The 20,958-nt window shown below is 36.6% G+C and overlaps 1 protein-coding gene across 2 annotated transcripts; it reads left to right on the top strand.

Annotated features, from left to right (window-relative positions):
• Window positions 1-56: 56 nt before the first annotated feature.
• LOC125215525 (DNA polymerase epsilon catalytic subunit A-like) lies at window positions 57-20,672 on the top strand. Of its 2 annotated transcripts, none has more exons than XM_048116967.1 (49): window positions 57-415; window positions 528-593; window positions 689-748; window positions 851-946; window positions 1,176-1,336; window positions 1,411-1,499; window positions 1,597-1,814; window positions 2,371-2,457; window positions 2,540-2,674; window positions 3,215-3,337; window positions 3,806-3,889; window positions 5,308-5,472; window positions 5,723-5,899; window positions 6,482-6,595; window positions 7,289-7,393; window positions 8,072-8,190; window positions 8,282-8,423; window positions 8,512-8,606; window positions 8,771-8,876; window positions 8,959-9,038; window positions 9,132-9,308; window positions 9,431-9,518; window positions 9,658-9,738; window positions 9,853-9,996; window positions 10,159-10,254; window positions 10,648-10,848; window positions 11,119-11,173; window positions 11,267-11,409; window positions 11,495-11,955; window positions 12,075-12,201; window positions 12,298-12,495; window positions 12,590-12,664; window positions 13,451-13,641; window positions 13,761-13,941; window positions 14,015-14,079; window positions 14,646-14,778; window positions 14,878-14,979; window positions 15,070-15,153; window positions 16,399-16,473; window positions 16,606-16,665; window positions 16,749-17,011; window positions 17,079-17,127; window positions 17,491-17,651; window positions 17,801-17,870; window positions 18,381-18,527; window positions 18,892-19,059; window positions 19,147-19,350; window positions 19,731-19,837; window positions 20,049-20,672. In XM_048116967.1, exons 1-49 carry the CDS (start codon window positions 254-256, stop codon window positions 20,413-20,415), a joined length of 6,657 nt encoding a protein of 2,218 aa, XP_047972924.1. In that variant the 5' UTR covers window positions 57-253; the 3' UTR covers window positions 20,416-20,672. The 2 variants fall into 2 exon arrangements, with proteins under 2 accessions (XP_047972924.1, XP_047972925.1); XM_048116968.1 differs by having other exon boundaries at window positions 58-415; window positions 17,804-17,870.
• The last annotated feature ends 286 nt before the right edge of the window (window positions 20,673-20,958 follow it).

The following is a 20,958-nucleotide window of genomic DNA, read 5'->3' as shown; positions in this document are numbered from 1 at the left end:
TGGAGATGATCGCAGTTATTACCAAAATCGAATAGGGGCAATCCCGTCAATTCAAAAGCCCAAAGTCGAGCGCGGGAAACAGATCCTCTGCCCTCACTGTCGCGGCGCATCTCTCACTTCACTCTATTATCCTGCTTTCAACTTCTCTTTCTGCTAATCCATCTTCATCTTCTACCTCTTACATTTTGTTTCCACACTTTTAATTTACTTGATTAATTTTCCTGTTGAGTTTTACGAGTTTCCTATAAAGACGATGAATGGCAGCGACAATAGGCGCAAAGATCGGTGGGATTCTCGTATTTCAAAGAAGCAGCAGCTGATTCTAAATGCGGAGGAGCAGCTTGAATCCAAGCTCGGATTTGATCTCTTCACCGAAGGCGATACGCGTCTCGGCTGGCTACTTACTTTCGCCTCTGTGAGCATCCTCCTCCATCTCCCCCAATTTATCATCGCTTTAATTCAATCGACATGCATTTTTGATTGATTCGATTCCATTTTTTATAATTTGATGTGGTTCGTCGATGTAGTCGTCTTGGGAGGACCGGGAAACTAATAAGGTGCACAGTTGCGTCGATTTGTACTTTGTCTGCCAGGTAAAAGTTTAATTTTTAAGACAGTATTTAGTTTGGAAGAGAATTTGGTTGTTTGTCATCCGCATTTTGATATATGTTGAATGTTTTTGGTGCAGGATGGTTCAATGTTTAAGGCGAAATATAAGTTTCGACCTTATTTTTATGCTGCCACCAAGGTAAGGCATTACACACTTCGAATGCTACAAATAAATTTCTATGTAGAGCAACTCTCCTATATAGACTACAAAATGATGGGGTTTTCAATAATGTTGTTGTAGGAAAAAATGGAAACCGATGTTGAGGCATATTTGAGAAGGCGATATGAGGGCCAAATTGCAGATATTGAAATTGTAGAGAAAGAAGATCTTAATCTTGTAAGTAAAAAACGACCGCTATTATATTTTCACTGATGTTAACTCATCTTATCTTGTTCTCCCATTATATTAGGTGCTCAATTGTAGTTACCTGTTACCTTATCTTCATTAGTTAAACATGTTTATTTTCCTACGCTGTTATTAAATAACCTTTTTTATGCACATGAGCTTGAGTATGCATAAATACATACTGAAATTACTATGTACTGAAGTACTCCAATTGTCACAGAAAAATCATCTGTCTGGTCTGCACAAGTGCTATTTAAAGATATCTTTTGATACTGTACAACAACTAATGCAAGTCAAGAAAGATCTTGTTCATGTTGTTGAAAGAAACAAAGCAAAGATGGACGCCGAGGATGCATATGAGTCCATATTGGCAGGGAAAAGGTAATGCCTATCTTCTTTTGATAAATTCATAACAATGAGCACTCTCTGAATCTGCAGATGTTTTGATTGAGCAGCAAACAACGGCTCCAAGATTTCATAGATTGTATCAATGATCTACGTGAATTTGATGTACCCTATCATGTTCGCTTTGCAATTGACAAAGGTAATTCTGTATACATGTGTGATTTTCTCTCTTATTCTCTATGTGAATTCACATACAAATATCCCACATAATACATTCTTGAGTTCACATAATTCAGATATAAGGTGTGGACAGTGGTATGATGTAAGTGTATCCAGCACTGGGGTTACAGTGGAAAGGAGACCAGATCTGTTGCAACGTGCAGAAGTTCATGTCTGTGCTTTTGATATTGAGACTACAAAGCTGCCGTTAAAATTTCCAGATGCAGAATATGATTCAATCATGATGATTTCGTACATGATTGATGGCCAAGGGTACCTCATCATTAATAGAGAGGTATATATGACCAGACCTAAATTATTTACATCCATGTTTTTCATGGCTTATCTTAGGTTAAGGATGATAGTTGCCCCCATTTCCCCTCTTCCCTTTTTTATTTGGAGGTTGACCGAGGGAAATGTGGATATTAAAATCTTATTAATTGAAAAAAGGTTTTGGGAAGGATTTTAAAACCAAACTCCATTCTGTATTGGCATTTCATATAAAAGTACCCAACTTCTATAAGAGATGAAAACTGGTTCACAAGAAGTTCAAATGAACTAGATTATTATCTTGATCTTGTTGTTTAAGAGTGAGTGATGGTATTTACTGTTTCTATTACTAAAATTAGGTAAGCCTGATCTCTGGGATATCTATAATGTGATTTCTTTAGCAGTACCATCAAACTTGCTCTACTAGATCAAAGATCTCATTTCGACAATTTAGCCTAGTCCAAGTGCAGTGTTTTAGTTTATGAAGATAAAACACGTTTTACGCAAGTTAGCTTGTTAGGTGATTAATTTATGTGAATGTGCTATAACTGACAATTAGTTATATTTGCAAATCATTGCAGTGTGTAGGGGAGGATATAGAGGATTTGGAGTACACTCCCAAACCAGAGTTCGAAGGTTGCTTCAAAGTGAAAAATGTTAAAGATGAGGTATTAATGGCTTATGACATATTATTATACATCTGAAACGTATATATTTTTTAATTATCTATGACTCTGGGAATTATTGCAGAAAGGACTACTTAGCTTGTGGTTTGCTCATATGCAAGATGTAAAGCCTGGTATATACGTGACATACAACGGAGACTTTTTTGATTGGCCATTCCTGGAGACCAGAGCAGCCCATCATGGTTACAACATGAATGAAGTATGTGTCACTGCTAGCCACATTAAACTTCTTAAGTTTTTCTGTTTTCAGAAGATTCTGTCATCAGTCTTTTCCACTGATGTATCACTGCCTAGCCACATGAAACTTCTATAGTTTTTCCATTTTTAGAGTATTCTGTCATCAAACTTTTCCACTGACACATTGGATCATTAATATAGGATGCTGAATTTTGTATCGCTTTGAAGCTCTATATTTCTGTTGCATGATATTGCATTATGTCCTCTTACTTTCGTGATTGTGGAGATAATTAAATTAGAAATCACTGACTACTGTCGTACTGTGTTTGCATTCCAAATTTCCTTTTCTCTAAAGGTTTAACTGGTACTCATGAACAACTGAAAATCACTTATTTTCTGTTCTATAAAATTCAAGTACCGACATCTATTATTTTAGTAGCTTGTTTGCGTAATCTTGGTAGCTATTGCATCCATTTATTCGCAAGCTCATTTTCCCTTTACCAAAAATCCAAGCTGTATATAGTCTTGTTTCTCTGGATCTCTTGTAACTTATGAACTGCAGGAACTTGGATTTCGATGTGACAAAGTTCAAGGTGAATGTCGTGCCAAATTTGCTTGCCATCTGGATTGTTTTGCTTGGGTTAAACGTGATAGTTATCTACCTCAAGGCAGCCAAGGCTTAAAGGTGCAACTACTTTATTCAACTTCTGGTTTTAGATTCTTCCCTCTTGCTTTTAATTTCCTATTTTTGTATGATTTTCCATCTAATACATTTATAATTTTTATTTTCCCTCTAGCTTTTAGTTACCTACCTTGCAGAGGTCATTCTCTTCCAGCTTTTAACTACTGAACTATTGTTTTATTCCCTTATTTTCCTTTTTATAACATAATGGTGTCAGCCATAGGATTCTTTTCAGACATGGAATAGCTAAAAATACGAGTGTTCTGATTCTAAACTAGGCATAGTTAAAATGACTCTTCTCCATTGTTTCTGTGCTCATAAATGGTTCTAGGATTTCATCTCGTGTTTATCCAGTTCAAACAATGCACTCATGTGACCCTGATGAATTTTAATCGTGTAACTTATGTGATTTATCTTCTTTCCATAATATGTCTAGAATATAGATTATAATTTTAACTCTTCATATTTCAGTCTGTTACGAAAGCTAAATTGGGCTACGATCCTTTAGAAGTCAATCCTGAGGATATGGTTCGCTTTGCAAAAGAAATGCCGCAGGTATGTACACTATTGTAAAATATTAATTGGAGAAGATCATTGATGGTAGAGCTTGTTTTTCAGCTTGAGCTATATAAATTTACAAACAATATCAGAACTAGCTTAGACTCATCTTTAAATAGAGGAGAATTACTAGGTTCAACTTCAGAAGTAGGCAGTATGTTTGGTGAAACCTTCTTCTTCTGTTCTGGAGGCTGATTTAGACAACACACTCAGTCACAATACATGTGCATGCAATCAACTAAGCGATTAGACAGAACTCTTGAGCAGCTTAATGGTAACTTCCTTTCATAAAGGTCTCATGCCCTTCGGGTTAAAGGTGAACCACTGATTGGCAGTGATTCCTTGAACCTATATGGTTGACTGTTAATGCTCAAAGTTAAGATTCAATGGGAATTACACAAAGCGGATTTAAATAAATCCAGTCAACAAATAGGACTTCATGTTTCAAAACAGGTTCCCATCTGTTCCGGGCATGCTCTATAATAGAGAATTGGTATGGAACTGGTATAAAAAAGAGAAATTATATATTATCTCAGTATCTCTAGTCAACAACAGCCACCATTGTCAAGGCAAATGTGTTGTTAATAACAGTGAAGGCATGGTTTTGCACATATTAGTTGGTTGATCTGAGGTGATCATATTTGTGGATTAGTTTAGATAATTGTCGATATTTATGTTTAGTTTATCATCCTTAGTTGTTTTGAGTTGATCTTTTAGGAGTCTTTAGTTAGTAGCTTGTATTTTCCTAGTTTGAGTATGTTTATGATCTTTATTTTGTTAGAATTTTATTCCAAGTGGGAATCTTTAGTTGGGTTTATAAATAGTGTTACGTTTATCAGTTTTAAGTGTCCATAAATTTACTTGAGTTTTTCCAGTGCAAGCTATGCGTTGTTGATGTGTTTCTCAAAGGTGTTATCTAGTAATCATTTTCTATTAATTTATAGTATTATATTATTTTCTAGTCCTTTTCTGTTATTTTTGGTGTTGTCTCTGATCTCTATGACTTATCGCTCTTCATCCACCTATACTCCTACCATTATCAGTCAAACATATCTTAGAGACTTGGGATAACATGAAACTCTCATGGATACCTTTGAAGTGTTACTAAACTTTTTTGCATTCAATTTCTTAGAAGAACTGGCACTGGCATTGTTTATATTGGCCTATTGGTATTTGGTGTATTTTTCCCTCCACCCTCAAGATAACAATGGAGGCATTTAACAATCAAGGATCCCTCATTTTTCCATCCTGAAAACAAGTATCAGGATGAACTAACTGTTCTTTATTTCATTAGTTCTACTTTCTGCTTAACTCAATCATGATCTTTACTTGACCTTTTACTGCTTTCAGTATGATGTTTCATGTTTGATACTCCACTAACCATCTCCTTGGTTTACATTGTTGTAACTTTGCAGATGATGGCATCATATTCTGTTTCTGATGCTGTTTCTACCTACTTCCTATATATGACATATGTACACCCCTTTATTTTCTCCTTAGCAACCATAATTCCCATGCCACCAGACGAAGTTTTAAGAAAAGGAAGTGGGACACTTTGTGAAATGCTTCTCATGGTTCAGGTGAATCATTGAAGCGCTATACATTATGTTTTATGTTGGAACTGTGGGTCATTCACTGGGTTTATGCTTTGCATTATTTGTCTTATGAGCCTTCTAGCTTCTCCATGTTCTATAATGTTATTTAACCCAATGAGTAAAGGAAAAGAAATCACATAACAGGAAACATCAGATAAGCCATTTTAGCTCTGTTGGCCTCTTTTAAACTACATATGGTGATACCTTTTAGTTCTTTGCCTTTTTATTCTTGCAGGCATACCAAGCAAATGTTATCTGTCCTAATAAGCACCAATCTGATCCGGAGAAATTTTACCACAATCAACTCCTTGAGAGCGAGACATACATTGGGGGCCATGTGGAGTGCCTAGAAAGTGGAGTTTTTAGATCTGACCTTCCAACAAGTTTCAAACTCGATCCAGCTGCTTATGAGGTAATCAACTATCTCAGCTCCTATTAAATAAAATATGGAGTGTGTGTTATTTTGTTACAGCAGCTGTTTATTAGAAGGTCGTCAGCAAAACTTGTAGCAATCTTAAGTGAAACAGTGCAATTCTTTTATCTGGTGCATATCATGAACGGCAATCAGTACCATCAATTATGGAATCGTAAACATCATTTTCTCGCATATTTTGAATGAGGAAATACCTCAGCATACACTATATCTTAGATATGTTGAATGTGTCCTTCCTGTCTTATAACAGAGAGGTCTAGGGTTCAAGCACCACAGTCCCCCCACCCCAAAGTCAAAAAAATCAAAATATATTACACATGTTGAATGCTTTCAAAATCTTATACTACATATGATTGAATATTAAAGTAACTGATTTGGCTGCTAACTGTTCCTATTTAGAAAGTTGTGATACATTATACACATATAATGTAGGAAAACATGCTAGGAGGTTGATTATTGTTGTTGGATGATCTGTGCTAAATTTTTTAGTCTGCAAAGGCTTGTAACCTGCAAGAAAATTTTCCTTGTATCTTACTGAAGTAAGAATGAATTATCTTACAGCAATTAATAGACAATCTAGACCGAGACCTGCAATATGCTATCATAGTGGAAGGAAAGATGGATCTGGAATCAGTTACAAATTATGATGAAGTTAAGAATGCCATTTGGGAAAAGGTAATATAATCTCTTCCGTCCATGTGAAGAATGCTTCTGATCACCTCATTATGTTAAGTGCAGATATTAGACTGTTTCCTTTGCTTCATCCTTATATTTAATCTTATCCAACGGGAGAAGTTTATCTCATCTGAGCTATTTTTCTTTTTTTGACCGTATCATCAGAACTGTAACCCTTTTCTCCCTTTTCTTTTTTTTTTTTTTTTTCTGATCACCATCTGAACTAGTCAATCCTTGCTAGTCGCTATTTAGAGCCCAGTGCAGGCAGAATATTCCATATTCCTTTACGTACACAATATATTTGATCATGCAAAAAGAAAAAAAAGGGGTTTTGAAGGGGAAGTTCAAAAGCCTCAATATTATTTGGAATTACCTTGTATCTATTTTTCTTCATAAAAAAATAGATGTTGCCCCATGTTTACAAACATACCTTGGAAGTTTTGCATGATCTAGTAGAAGAAAATATCAAATTAGTGCAAATTGAGAGGGTTGTATATGCAAACCTGAATACGAATATTGTGTGCACGTGGGTAGTAAAATGCATGTATTATTAGTGTGTATGACAAATATGTGCTTGTTTAAATCTCCTCAAATCTCTATTTATCTGTTATCATATTCAAGTTTGTAACAGATGCATAGCCTGTATCCATGTGACTTACTAAGTTTTGTTTGTTTCTCTCCTTCTATGTGCAGCTAGTGAAACTGCGAGATGACCCAATATGTGAAGAATTTCCTCTCATATATCATCTTGATGTTGCTGCTATGTATCCAAACATCATTTTAACAAACAGGCTTCAGGTAATCATACATCACATCTCTCATCATGAACTTCACTTTGTAGTGCAATTTAGAGTATTATACACAAAGGAGAAAACATAGATGCACATATCAAACCAGATTTGATCCTTTCATCTCAACTTGATCCTATCAATTCAGGGACGGATCTATATGCTCTCAACAAGGGGCAAATGCCCCACCTCAAAAAAATTTATTTGTGCTATTTTGATCACTATTTTTAATTTTTTTTGAAATACCTTTATAAATGCCCCTCCTCAAAACCTTAAAATCTCTTTGTATAGAATTTTGCCCCACCTATAGAGAATTTCTGGATCCGTCCATGCATCTGATGATCTGAACATGATCCATGACCAAATAGGTAGTACTGTTCCTTATGGGGGCAATTAGCCATTTCCGAAGCTTCCAAGCCCTGAAGCTTCGGTCTGATAAATGCAGTCTCCAATATTTTATTGCAATATAATTACAGTATATGATCTCTACTTGACTGTGTGGGTGCTATGCTCAAGAGTCACTGGAAAGTTTCCACTTGATGGATTCATGCAACAATAGTCAGCATATAATTTAATTAAAGTTCATTTAGGCTGATATGTACTTGTAAGCCATAATATGACCCTTTTACGAGATGACATCTGGCTTAATATGCTGTTTTGCTTATGTTTCTTCATTCTCAAATTGTAGCCACCTTCAATAGTCACGGATGAAATATGTACTGCATGCGATTTTAATCGTCCTGGAAAAAATTGCCTTAGGACGCTTGAATGGGTTTGGCGTGGAGAGACATACATGGCAAAGAGAAGGTTTGATTAGTATTACTCTATTATTTAGTTAATTAAACAAAAAACTGCCGTGAGTATTTTTTAATCAATCCAGCTGATTATATTGCTACAGTGATTATTATCATATAAAGAGGCAAATTGAGTCTGAGTTTATTGATGGCATGAATGGAAAATTATCCAACTCTTTCCTTGACCTGCCTAAAGCAGAACAACAAGTGAGACTAAAGGAGCGACTAAAAAAATACTGCCAAAAGGTATGTCTATATCGTTTCCCACATCCCTTTATTTATAACGGCAGGTGCTTGAAATAGAGTTTATACTAGTATTTTCTCCATCTTTTAGGCATATAAAAGGGTACTGGATAAACCTATTACCGAAGTTCGAGAAGCAGGGATCTGCATGCGTGAAAACCCATTCTATGTTGACACTGTCCGCAGGTAGGTGTCTAAAATATTGTCATGATTCTTTTTGACACTTTCAATCCACTATTTCATATGGACCCTTAAAGGAGCTTTCACATCCTTATTAACCATAAGTTGGAAATTTCAAGCCAAGTGGCCATACTCAAGATTGTTCTCTTTTTTGTTGTTGTTTGGTTTAGCTTTCGAGATAGAAGGTATGAATACAAAGGGCTTAATAAAGTTTGGAAGGGGAAGTTGTCAGAAGCAAAAGCCAGTGGGAACTCTATCAGAATCCAGGAAGCACAAGTATTAATCTCTCTTGGTCCAGTTTACAATAACGTAAGGCTGTTGTGGAAGTAAGACTAACTCTGATGGCATTACTTTTCAGGACATGGTAGTGCTTTATGATTCACTGCAACTTGCCCATAAGTGCATTCTCAACTCCTTCTATGGATATGTTATGCGCAAGTATGTTGTTAGACTTCCATGTTATTGAAGTCCTATCTTTCATATAAATCTTATGTGTTCTTAAATGTCTTGGTGAAATTCTAAATTTGCCAGGGGTGCAAGATGGTATTCAATGGAAATGGCTGGGGTTGTTACATATACCGGAGCTAAAATAATTCAGAATGCACGCTTACTGGTTGAAAGAATTGGGAGGCCTCTTGAGTTAGACACTGATGGTATATGGTGTTGTCTACCTGGATCTTTTCCAGAGAACTTCACATTCAAGACAAAGTGCGTTTTTGTAGCAGAAATGCTTGGCTGCCTTTTATGTTTTGATATAATGTCCAGTATTTTTCTCATGTGCTAGTATTGTTTGAAGATATGCTGACCACATTTTTGTAATATATAATCAGAGACTCAAAGAAGAAGCTGACAATTTCATATCCATGTGTCATGCTAAATGTGGATGTGGCTAGAAACAACACCAATGATCAATACCAGGTTAGTAAATAAACCTTCCCTTCGTATTCCAGTTAGTTCCGACGTAACTTTGTAATTTCCAAATGGTTTGTCATTAACGTTGGGCAGGAGAATTAAACGTCATATTACTAACACAAGAATCATCTACTGCTTCTTGCAGAATCTAAAAGATCCTTTCAGTAAGACATATACAACGCATAGTGAATGCTCAATTGAATTTGAGGTGGATGGGCCATATAAGGTGATGCCAAGTAAATTCATGACAGCTGTAGATTTGTGCTTTCGGCGGTGACTGTCCGTTAACTTTTCTTATATTACTGATTACTGAAGAACATCTGTAATCTTATGCATATAGGCAATGATTATACCAGCTTCCAAGGAGGAAGGGATTTTGATTAAGAAACGGTATGCAGTTTTCAATGATGATGGTACCCTAGCTGAACTCAAGGGTTTTGAGATCAAGCGAAGAGGCGAGCTGAAACTGATCAAAGTTTTCCAGGTAATTCTGTAACAGGCAGTGCCCCATGCTGTGACATTTGAAGAACTAACAAATTTTTCTGCCTATTTCTATCACCCATGTTTATGCTTTTGTGGTAATTTATCCCTATCAGTATTCTAGTGCCTAGGTTTTTATTATCTAAATTGTTTTTGTTTTTTGTAGGCTGAGCTTTTTGATAAGTTCCTTCGAGGGTCAACCTTAGAAGAGTGTTATTCAGCTGTTGCTGCTGTTGCAAATCGCTGGCTTGACCTTCTTGATGTATGTTACTTAGTTTGATGTTGACTTCCTTTAACATATGCAAGACTGCAATATCCCATTGCCAATATGATTACTTATCAGTTTTATCTCAGTCTAACTCGCACCATTGGAGAAACTGGAATGGTTACCTTACGTTCTTTTTTAGACGTTTTAGCTTGCTCTGAATAGTAGAATGCATTTCCTTTGAGATTAGGCAATTTTGAAAAGTACTTTGGACTTTGGAGTATGTTTGACGTATTTTTCAAGTACAGCAAAGTATTGTCTCGAAGATATTCTGTAGCTTTTATTCAGACTCTCTTCACCAGCATCTATGTATTTCATTTCTTGTATAACTAAAAACTCTTAGCTGCATTTCCATGAGATTTCATCATCTTAAATATCTTATAATTACAGAACCAAGGAGAGGACGTCACAGATAGTGAATTGCTTGATTATATATCAGAATCAAGTACAATGAGCAAGTCCTTAGCAGATTATGGGCAACAAAAGTCATGCCCAGTAACCACAGCAAAGCGCTTAGCTGATTTCCTTGGGGATGCTATGGTTAAAGATAAAGGGTTGCGCTGTCAGTATATTGTTGCTTGTGAACCGAAGGTATACAATTCATAATACTATGAGATGGCTATTAATACCACCAGTCCTGATTCTTGTTTTCTTCAATAAATTTAGCTTCTTTGGCAAGGATAAAAAGAATAGCATTTAGCCATTTAGTCAGGAATTGTTCTGAATGCAATACAATATTCTAATGTGCTTTTGGATAGATACTGATTAATTTTAAAGAAGCATTCACTCAAGAATTGGTTCCAGTGCAATTTGATACAGCATTATTGGCTTAAAAGATTATTGACACACCACATTGAACAGGGAACCCCAGTAAGTGAACGTGCTGTTCCTGTTGCAATTTTTGAGACTGAACCAGGTTTGATTTATACAGAGTTCTCTCTTGCTCTTTTTTTCTAATTTTATATCAACAGAAAAAGAAGTGCTTAGCTGGCATGAAAATGCATTACAGAAATTATGAAGTTTTATGTGAAGAAGTGGTGCAAAGTTTCATCAGATGTTGGCATCCGGTCAATCATTGATTGGTCATACTACAAACAAAGGCTTAGTTCAGCTATTCAAAAAATTATCACAATCCCAGCTGCCATGCAAAAGGTCATGCAAGTTACTGTGTCTGGGTAGCTTAATTCCCTTTTTATACCCCTCTCCCTTTACTGAACTGCAATCTCATAATTGCCAGGTTGCAAACCCTGTCCCAAGGGTTATTCATCCTGATTGGTTGCACAAGAAAGTTAAAGAAAAAGATGACAAGTTTCGCCAGCGGAAGTTGGTTGATATTTTCAACCGAAAAGAAAAAGATGATGCTGTGAGATTGAGTGGTTATCCTCATGCTAATGGTGACACTATAGATGTACAGAATATTACAGACATGGAAGACTTTAGATCTGGAAAAACTCCTCCTGGGAGACCTCAACCTATTGTTCATTCATACATGATCCATAATAAACAGCATCAAGTTGAAACGAATAGTCTTGGGGGGAGTACGCAGCAAAATGATAAACAAACTGGACAAAATCAGTCTACTCATCCATTGCAAAAGGCTCCTGAAGAGACTATCGATAGAGTTGTCGACTATCAAGGATGGTTGGAGTCAAAGAAGAGAAAGTGGAGAGGGATTCGGGAAAAAAGGAAACGCCAACGGTGTTCTTCATCATATCTATTGCATTTAAATAATTGTTTCTATAACATTTTCATAATAGGATACTTAAATTCTAGTTATTTCAATGTTAATTTTTGTTTGTTAACTTTTAATTTCACAGGTTAAACCTTGTCAATGATGTGGAGGTTCCCAGTGGCTCTGCACATAACAGACATGCTCTAGGTGGAGTTGGGGTGAATTCCTATTTCCAGAGGCATGACTTAGCGCTCACCCGTTGCCATTGGCAGGTGATGCATTTTTTTAAGAATAATTTGTGTTGTAAATTTTCAGTTGCTTTGTATTTTCCTCCATAGAGAGCTGACTGTGATTCTTCTTTTTGTCAGATCATTCAACTCGAACCAAGTGGACAGCATGGCCAATTTTTTGCTTGGGTAGTTGTAGAAGGAGCAATGCGTAAGATCCCCATATTAGTTCCCAGAGTATTCTACCTCAACTCTAAGGCCCCTGTAACAGAAGAATTCCCTGGAAGGCGTGTAAACAAGATTCTTCCCCACGGACACCAAAGCTACAACCTTATTGAGGTACACCTTCTAAAGTGTACATGAGTTGTTGTAATCACAGAAACCAGCCTTTAAGTAATCAAGTTACAGTTTAACGTTGCATTTTTATTGAAAGGTCATAATTGATGAAGACCAATTTAGGACCGAAAGCAAGAAATTAGCCGCTCACCTTGCAGATCCTGAAGTTGAGGTATCTTTTTTTTCTGGCCCAGAGTGATATGCTGCTAGCTTCTTCAAGTACTAGTCTGGATAATTGCAGTGCAAGATGCTAATATTAATACGCACAATTTGTCTTCACTTTGAAACTTCTGAGGTCTCTTGACTTAATGAATTTCTCTAACATCATATTTCCCCATTTCTACACTCACTGCTTTAGGGAGATAAAATTTTACATTTTCAGCGGATCATATAGTGAGTTCATAGTTAAAGGAGTCAATTACACTAAAGTAGTCTTGATGTGATACTTGCAGTTGTCTCATAGTATGGCCCATTTCACATTGCAGTAAACTTTCTGTTACATCATTCCTTACTTTCTGTTAAAATCTACTCTTCAAGTTTGTTGTATGGCTTCATTACCAACTTAGACGACCTTTTTCATCCAACACTCAATGGTAATGATATCCTCATAGCAGAAGTAGAAATTGTTTCCATTTCCTCCTTGTGTAATTTAGCATTGTCTAGAAAGTAGACGGTGAGAACTTCCCTTCCAGTCATGACAACATAATATCAGTCACATGCTTCAGTAGAGCTATTTTTTTTATCTCATTCCTCTAGTTGTGGTGGGGTTGGAGATTCAGGACTTGTACATTAAGCCTCATTTAATTTGGTTGATAAGGGTGGATTACCAGAAATTATGCAACTTTGTTAACTCTATGAAAATTGCAATAACCATATTTGCCCACTCATAGAGATGAGCTAGTCTGGATTTTACTTTCAGATTATGAATTTATGATGATAAGAATGTGAAACTTCTCAGGGAATATATGAAACCAAGATTCCGCCGGAGTTTAATGCCATCCTTCAGATTGGTTGTGTCTGTAAAGTGGATAAATCAGCAAAAAAAAGAAACTTCCAAGATGGCTGGAGTTTGAGTGAATTGCACATGAAGACAACAACTGAGTGCCCATATCTGGAGCATTCATATAATTTCTTCTACTTGTATCATAGGTACATGTGTTGTTGAAAAACAAGTTATTTTCCTAGTTAATAAACTAGATTTTCTGTAGTTAAGGTAATATCGTTGCTATCAAATCATACTAAATATTTTGGCATTCAATTTTCTTCAGCATCTGTGACAGCCGAGCCATTTTTGTTGCATATTTTCCTGCATCAAGCCAAATAGCTGCTGTGGTAGTCAGTCCTTTCCAGAGTAAGGAATTGTCATCTCAAATGCTAGATAGACAATTTCGTGAAGCTAGCCAAGCATTATCCACGCAAACTACTACAAATGAAGACATTGCTTTCAAGGTATTTTGATTATTGATGCATTTTTCGTAATAATATATTAATTGTTTTATCATGTTCTTGCACTTTCTCGTAGGTTGACTATGTTGGGCATGTCAAAGATGCTCAAGGAAACTTGCAGAGGATGATAACCGAATACAGGTCTCTCTCATACTTTAGTCCTTCACAAAATCTCAGCTCCCTAGTTGATGTTGGCAAATGAAATAAAAATAACATAATAATGTCCCACATGCATGTAAAGAGTCTAATGGGTCACTCCTCCTATCACCAATTGGGCGGGTAGCCAACTGTGGACTAAATTTAACTGACCCAACGGTATAACTAAACTGGTATAACTGAACTGAAACTGAAAAATGACTGACCCAACGGTATATTTGGGTTTTAAATTTTCTAATATTCTCCTGAACTTTTCTTTGATGTAATTTGACACTCCCTCCGTCCCATAAAAATAAGGACACTTTCCTTTTCCGTCCGTCCCATAAAATTATCCCATTTCCATTTATGAAAAGTTCTCCCAAACTCATTACATGTATACATCAATTTATTTACAACTTATAGCACTAGGGCCACTGTTAAACACTAATAGTAATATGGGTTCTAAAATGAGTGCAGAAAATGAAATGCCTCTGTTAAGGCGGAACAGAGGGAGTACTAATTATGTGGCATGTATGATTTGACATATACCCTCTGTGTAATTTCTTTGGCAGACATCGGCATCATGGACCTGTAATCGCTGTTATAGAGTGCCCTAATATTCAGTTATTGAAGTTTGGCATTAGGCCACTGGAAGACTTTCCTTGTGTAACCATACCCTCCAATGCTCGTGATAGCAAATATCAGGTGAATCTGAATGTTGCATTAAGGTTTATGGGTTTTATTTATGTGTTGGTTTATTGTTGTACCAAGTACTAACACATTGCTGGATTCTTTGGTTATCAGGCTATTGGTTGGCAAGTAATTGCTGCAAAAATTGGACTACAACGATGTGCTGCTTCATCACAATGGTTGAATGAGAGAGTTACACTTTCACGATATGCCCATGTAAACGCTGCTGCACTCATTACTTGATATGTGCTGTACTTTAGTATATTATTTTCCAGTTTTTTTATGAAGATATTCATATATAAACAGGTTCCGTTAGGAAATTTTGAAGTTGACTGGCTCATACACACTGCTGATATTTTTTTCTCAAGAGCTTTGCGTGATCAGCAACAGGTTTTTACTTTCTTTATTTGTTAAGATTTACTTTCCTTCCAACCTTAAGTAAAGTTCAAAAGATGTAATGAGCCACTTGCGTCCTTATATATTCCACCCGAGAGATTTCGGAAAAAGGGTCTAATTTCGTAAGCCTTTCGAAATGTAGGATTAAATTTGCTAACATTTCGATATATGGGATCGTGGCATGCAAATTTTTCGGAATAAGGGATTTTCGATTTTTCATCTATTTTTTCTTCTTTTTTCTTATTTGTGTTCTTATAATATTTACAAATTGACTAAATTACCCCTAATATTTTTACTCCAATTTTTATACTTGCTCCCAATAATTTTATTTCCACCAAATTCTTAAAAATCAACGGCCCGCTAGTCCACCCTCATCCTCTTTCTCCCCTTCTGCCTCCACCCTCCTCCTAGATTATTCTCATCTTCGCCATAGCCAGTCCGCCTGAAATACCGATGGATCGCCACTGCTGCGGCCTGCTACTGCCAGCGCCGTCGTCCTCTCTGTATTCGCCAGCCATCACTTTCTGCCTCTGTCCCTCAAATCCTAACTGCGATGCAACCGTCGTCCAACATTTCAGACTCGCGAATCCACCGACTGGCTGTACTGTGGCCCTGACCAAATCGAGGTTGAGTTGAGCTCGCCCAAGGCCGCCGTTGGTCACGCTCAAGGCTCTTGCTGAACTTGCACTGTCCCCGCCTAGCTGCTGCTGTGCGTGCTTCACGCCGCCAGTTCCTCCTTCAACAGTCCCATCAATTTCTCTCGAGTTGTTGCCATTGCTGCCTCTTCTCCTCTGTTGGTTGAATGTGGAATGTGATGAAAGATTGTGTGAATGTGGGGCTATACTGAATCTCTAATTGGATTTGTGATTTGCCTACCAGTTCCTATTTTTCAAGATTTTATGGATGGCCTGATTTTGTTAAAACATAATTGGAGTTGCTGAGTTCTGCAATCTGACGTAAAATGGATAAATGGAGGTGCACAGAAATCCAAAATAAAATTGGAGTAAAATATTAGGGGTAGTTTAGTCTATTTATAAATATTATAAGAGCAAAAATAAGAAAAAATAGATAAAAATCGAAAATCCCTTATTCCGAAAAATTTGCATGCCGCGATCCCATATATAAGGTTAGCGAATTTAATCCTACATTTCGAAAGGCTTGCGAAATTAGACCCTTTTTCTGAAATCTCTCTATTTCACCCTGGGCGTGTTTTCATTGGCATGGAATTTGGTCCATCAGGTTCTGTGGATATCTGATAATGGCTTCCCAGACTTGGGAGGCACTACTGAAGATGTACCGTGTTTTATAGATGAAGTAAGTAATATAGACTTCAGAATGAGTTATATTTTGTTGGGCCTGGCATTTTTTTGTACTGGGCAGTGGCCACAGGAAAATACTTGCTCCATTGTTAGAAATCAGGGAGTTTATAATGATCTCTGTAACCAGGTCAATCAACCTATCCTCACTTACCCTGGTGCATATAGGAAAGTTACAGTTGAGCTTAAGGTATAATTCTCGTATCTCATTCTCCCTCTTTTCTTCTGTTTTCCCTTCTATCCACTAAAGTAATCCGTGTCTCTATGTTTTAGATTCATCACCTAACTGTCAATGCTCTTCTCAAAAGTAACCAAGTGAATGAAATGGAAGGAGGAGCATTATTTGGTTTCGATCAGGATATGAATTCATCTTCATCTAATACAGTGAAACAATATTGTTACGATGAGGAAATTTCCTGTGCTCCTGCATTTCGTGCTCTGAAACAATTAATCCAGAGATGCCTTGCTGATGCAGTTACATCAGGAAATGTGTTTGCAGATGCTGTGTTACAGCATCTCTACCGATGGCTTTGCAGGTTTTTTACTGAAGTTTATTTCTGTGCATATAATATTGTTTTACTAACCTCCTTTCACAATTTGCAGTCCAATATCTAAACTTCATGACCCAGCTCTCCATCGCATGCTTCATAAGGTGATCTTCTTTAACTGGGAAATAAGTCTTACTTCTCCAATTGATAAAGAAATATGATGGGTTGCATCTGAGTCAGCTCATGTCATTAAAATTGTTTTTTTTTTCAATCTCATGTTTTATTCTCAGCAACAGTGTTAAGCTGATTGATGTTTTCAGTTTTTACTACTAAGTGATCTTTATGTTTGCTGCAAAGGATATTGCATTGCCAGTCCAGTGATATCTAAGTTCAGTTGTTGGATTCTGCTACTCAAAAGAGAGAATATATGCTATTTCACATACTTCAATTTATGAAAGCATGTTTGTCCATCTCATGAGGTGTTAATTAATTTCTACTTAGTAAATAGATGTTATCTTCATTGCCAGGTTATGCAAAAGGTGTTTGCTTTGCTTCTGGCAGAGTTCCGCAAATTAGGTGCAACAATTGTATTTGCAAGCTTCAGCAGAATTATAATTGATACTGGAAAGTCAGATCTATCTGCTGCAAAAGCTTACTGTGATAGTGTACTTAAAACTCTGCAGACAAGGTTCGTCTCAACATGCATTTTGGTGATTTATTATCTTTATGCAAGTATGTTTGTTGGAGGGAAGTGGCTGGGTGGCAGGTTTTGTATTTTGACCACTTTTATGGGTTGTTTTCTTGGGTGGTGCATGTCATCTCAAACTTCCTTTATAGCAGGGACTTGTTTGAGTGGATTGAACTTGAACCTTTCCAGTTTTGGCATTCCCTACTCTTCATGGATCAGGTAAACAACCCTTCTTAGTTTGTTGAGAACCAAAATTGACTATTTTAGTGTTGTAAAATCATGATACAGCTTTTATTGATCGTTGTGATATTATTGATTTGATTATGAAGTGTTTTTCTCTTTTTCTACACTTAACAGATTATTTCACCTGAATAGAGATCAGCTAAGTGTAGTCTTAGGTTATGTGAGAATAATATGTATAATTGTTATAGCTCATCTTCGCACTTCAATACACTTCTAAAATAAGTGATAAAACTAGATACTTCTAATGGAGCCAAGACTTGTACAATGGTTTAAAGCATTTGTATGTCACCAAGTGATTAGGTACCTGGAAAGTGTCATCCAGCATTTCCAACACGCAAAAGGGCTTTATTGTCAATTTAATAAAAACATAATTCTAGCAACGAACTACTAATTTCTGACACCTATACAAACTTTATTTGCTTTATCCTTTCCCCTGTACTTTTGATACATTATTTACATTGCCAACCTCTTCTTTTTCAACCTTAGTACAACTATGGTGGAATTCAAGCTAGATCAGAAGATAGACCCACAGAAGAATGTACAAGTGCTGTTGCAGAAAGTGTGTGCACTGACTCTCAAGTAGAAATCGTCTCCAACTGGGCCATAGCAGAAAACTTGACAAAAGTAACTCAGGTAGGCTAATCATCCATGTGAAAGTTAATTACTTCTTTATCTCTTTAAGATCAAATTGTCCCTTTATCCTCTTTACTTCAGAAGGTTGTTTTGCGTCAAAGCTTACTCAAAGGCCCCCGAAGGAAAAACAAAGAAATAGATATTAGCCACAAACAGTGTGACAAAGATACAACAAGACAAGAAAAATGGCCTTAGCTAATATTCTACCCATACCGTTCCCTGAACCTCAATTCGTATGAAAATATTCTATAGATGTTTAGTTTAGCAAGATACTGCCTTTGTGCTTCTAAATGAATTCCGGAATTAGTATCAGCTGCATACTCGTTGCATGCACTGCCTAATCAACTGCTTGTCTTTTGTGCAGGATCACTTTATCTTAATTGTATCAGAATTTTTGTATTTTCCATGGAAGTTTGCTCAAGAAGAAGCAGCAAAACGAGCATCTGGCATGGGAGACCTGTGCACTCCATCAATCGCAGCTGCTACGGCTGAGATTCTTGAATCACAGAAAACAGAGTTCCTGAAGAAAAAGGTACTAATATTTAGTTCATATGAAGTATGCTCTAAATCCTAACAGTTTAAAATTTATTGCTTGATAATCAAATTCTGTGTTCTACAGATTGCGTCTGACTTTACAGACAAACTTCTCAAAATTGTATGTGATCCACATCTTCACATAAAAGGAAGGAACCAGTCTGAGATTGATCCTCCTGAAAGTCCACATTCTTCAACCAATGTCCAAAAGGGAGATGCCGCTCTAGATTTCATCAAGTATGTCTGTGCAGTTTTGGCACTTGACCAAAATGTTCAGCATGAAATCCTGGTACAGATTATCCATTTTCTCAACTGCCAAAAGTCTAAATTCATTATGTATTTTGCTTCTATACTGATCCCATTCATCATGCGCATTGGTAAATTAATGCTACATGTCCCTAGCTACTGGCAGTTTTCATTTTGGAAATGACATTTTAGACTTTTAGAAAAAATGAATTCCCAATCTACAGAGGTCTATCTCTAAGGACATTCTGTTCAGAAAATAATCAGGCTTCGATATAGCAAAATAAATCGATTCTTACTTTACATATTTGTACGTGCTGAGGGCACATAGGAGTTATACACATATGTAGCTCCTCTGGTAATTCTTTGGTTGTTGTAGACCGAAGATGTCTTGTTTATGTAATCTGTTTTCTTGGTTTTGGACAGGTCATGAGAAGGAATCTTCTGAAATTGGTACGTGTAAGGGAATTTGCTCCTGAGGCTGAATTTCAGAATCTACGGACATCTTTAACTTTACCAAATGTCATTTGCAGGTAAAAAGGCTATGGTTCTGACCGGAGTCTCATCTTATTTATATTATCTTCAGAAACGTTGTTTGTTGATTATCAGGTCATGGTGCTTGATGTTCATAGAAGGCAGAACTACATAAGGATCAAATATTGCATGTTCTGTGTTCTTTGATAGTTTATGTTCGATATTAGCATTAATGCTACAAATTTCTAATTCACAGCATTATGTATGCAGTTACTGCAACGACTGCAGGGATCTAGATCTGTGCCGTGACAAGGGATTAATCGGTCAGGAATGGCGTTGTGGTGTAGCTCAGTGTGGTCAAGCTTACGACCGGGAAGTGATTGAGAATGCTCTCCTCCAGATTATTCGGCAGAGGGAAAGGCTGTACCACCTTCAAGACCTAGTGTGCCTCAAGTGCAATCAGATCAAAGCTGCACATTTAGCCGAGCATTGCTCGTGCGCGGGATCATTTGTTTGCAAGGAAGATTCAGCTGAATTCTGCAACAAAATGCAGACTTTCCAGAATGTGGCGGTGGATCAGAAGTTTCAGCTCCTCCAAGAAAGTGTGTCTTGGATCTTACAAGTCAAATGGTTGTGATCTCTATATCCCAATGTAAGCTCTAGATGAAAGTTGAAGAAAATCACTCGGATTCTATATTTAGAAACCCAAACCAAGATGAATACAAGTCGAATCCACTTGTGTGTAAAAATGTAATTTAGCATTCATTGTAGCCTATCTTGAGACAATATTTTACTTGTGTATAGAAATGCCTCATTGGCTCATTATATGAAATCATTATATAATGTTACTTCATTAAAGTTGTGCCTATGTATAATTCATCACATATTGGGGTATACTCCAAACTTTAAACCATGGAGTACATTATTGTACATCTTTCTTCTCTTCCACACCCAATTTTGTGTCATTCTTCACATCGGAGGCAATGGATTTCTCTAGACGTTAATTTAAGTAGAGATTTAACCAATAATTTTATCTTGTATGATTGTACCATAGACACACTATCAAACCGTACCATATAAGTACTTCTTTCGTCTTTGCCTAATTTAATCTTAAAACATAACATAAATAGAAGTGATTGATTTATCCAAGCAAAACACAGTTCGTTAAAAATTTAAAATA

This window comes from Salvia hispanica, chromosome 3 (genome assembly GCF_023119035.1).
Source record: "Salvia hispanica cultivar TCC Black 2014 chromosome 3, UniMelb_Shisp_WGS_1.0, whole genome shotgun sequence".
NCBI lineage: Eukaryota > Viridiplantae > Streptophyta > Magnoliopsida > Lamiales > Lamiaceae > Salvia > Salvia hispanica.
Note: the sequence above shows the minus strand (reverse complement) of the source record. Positions and strands in the feature narration are given on the sequence as shown.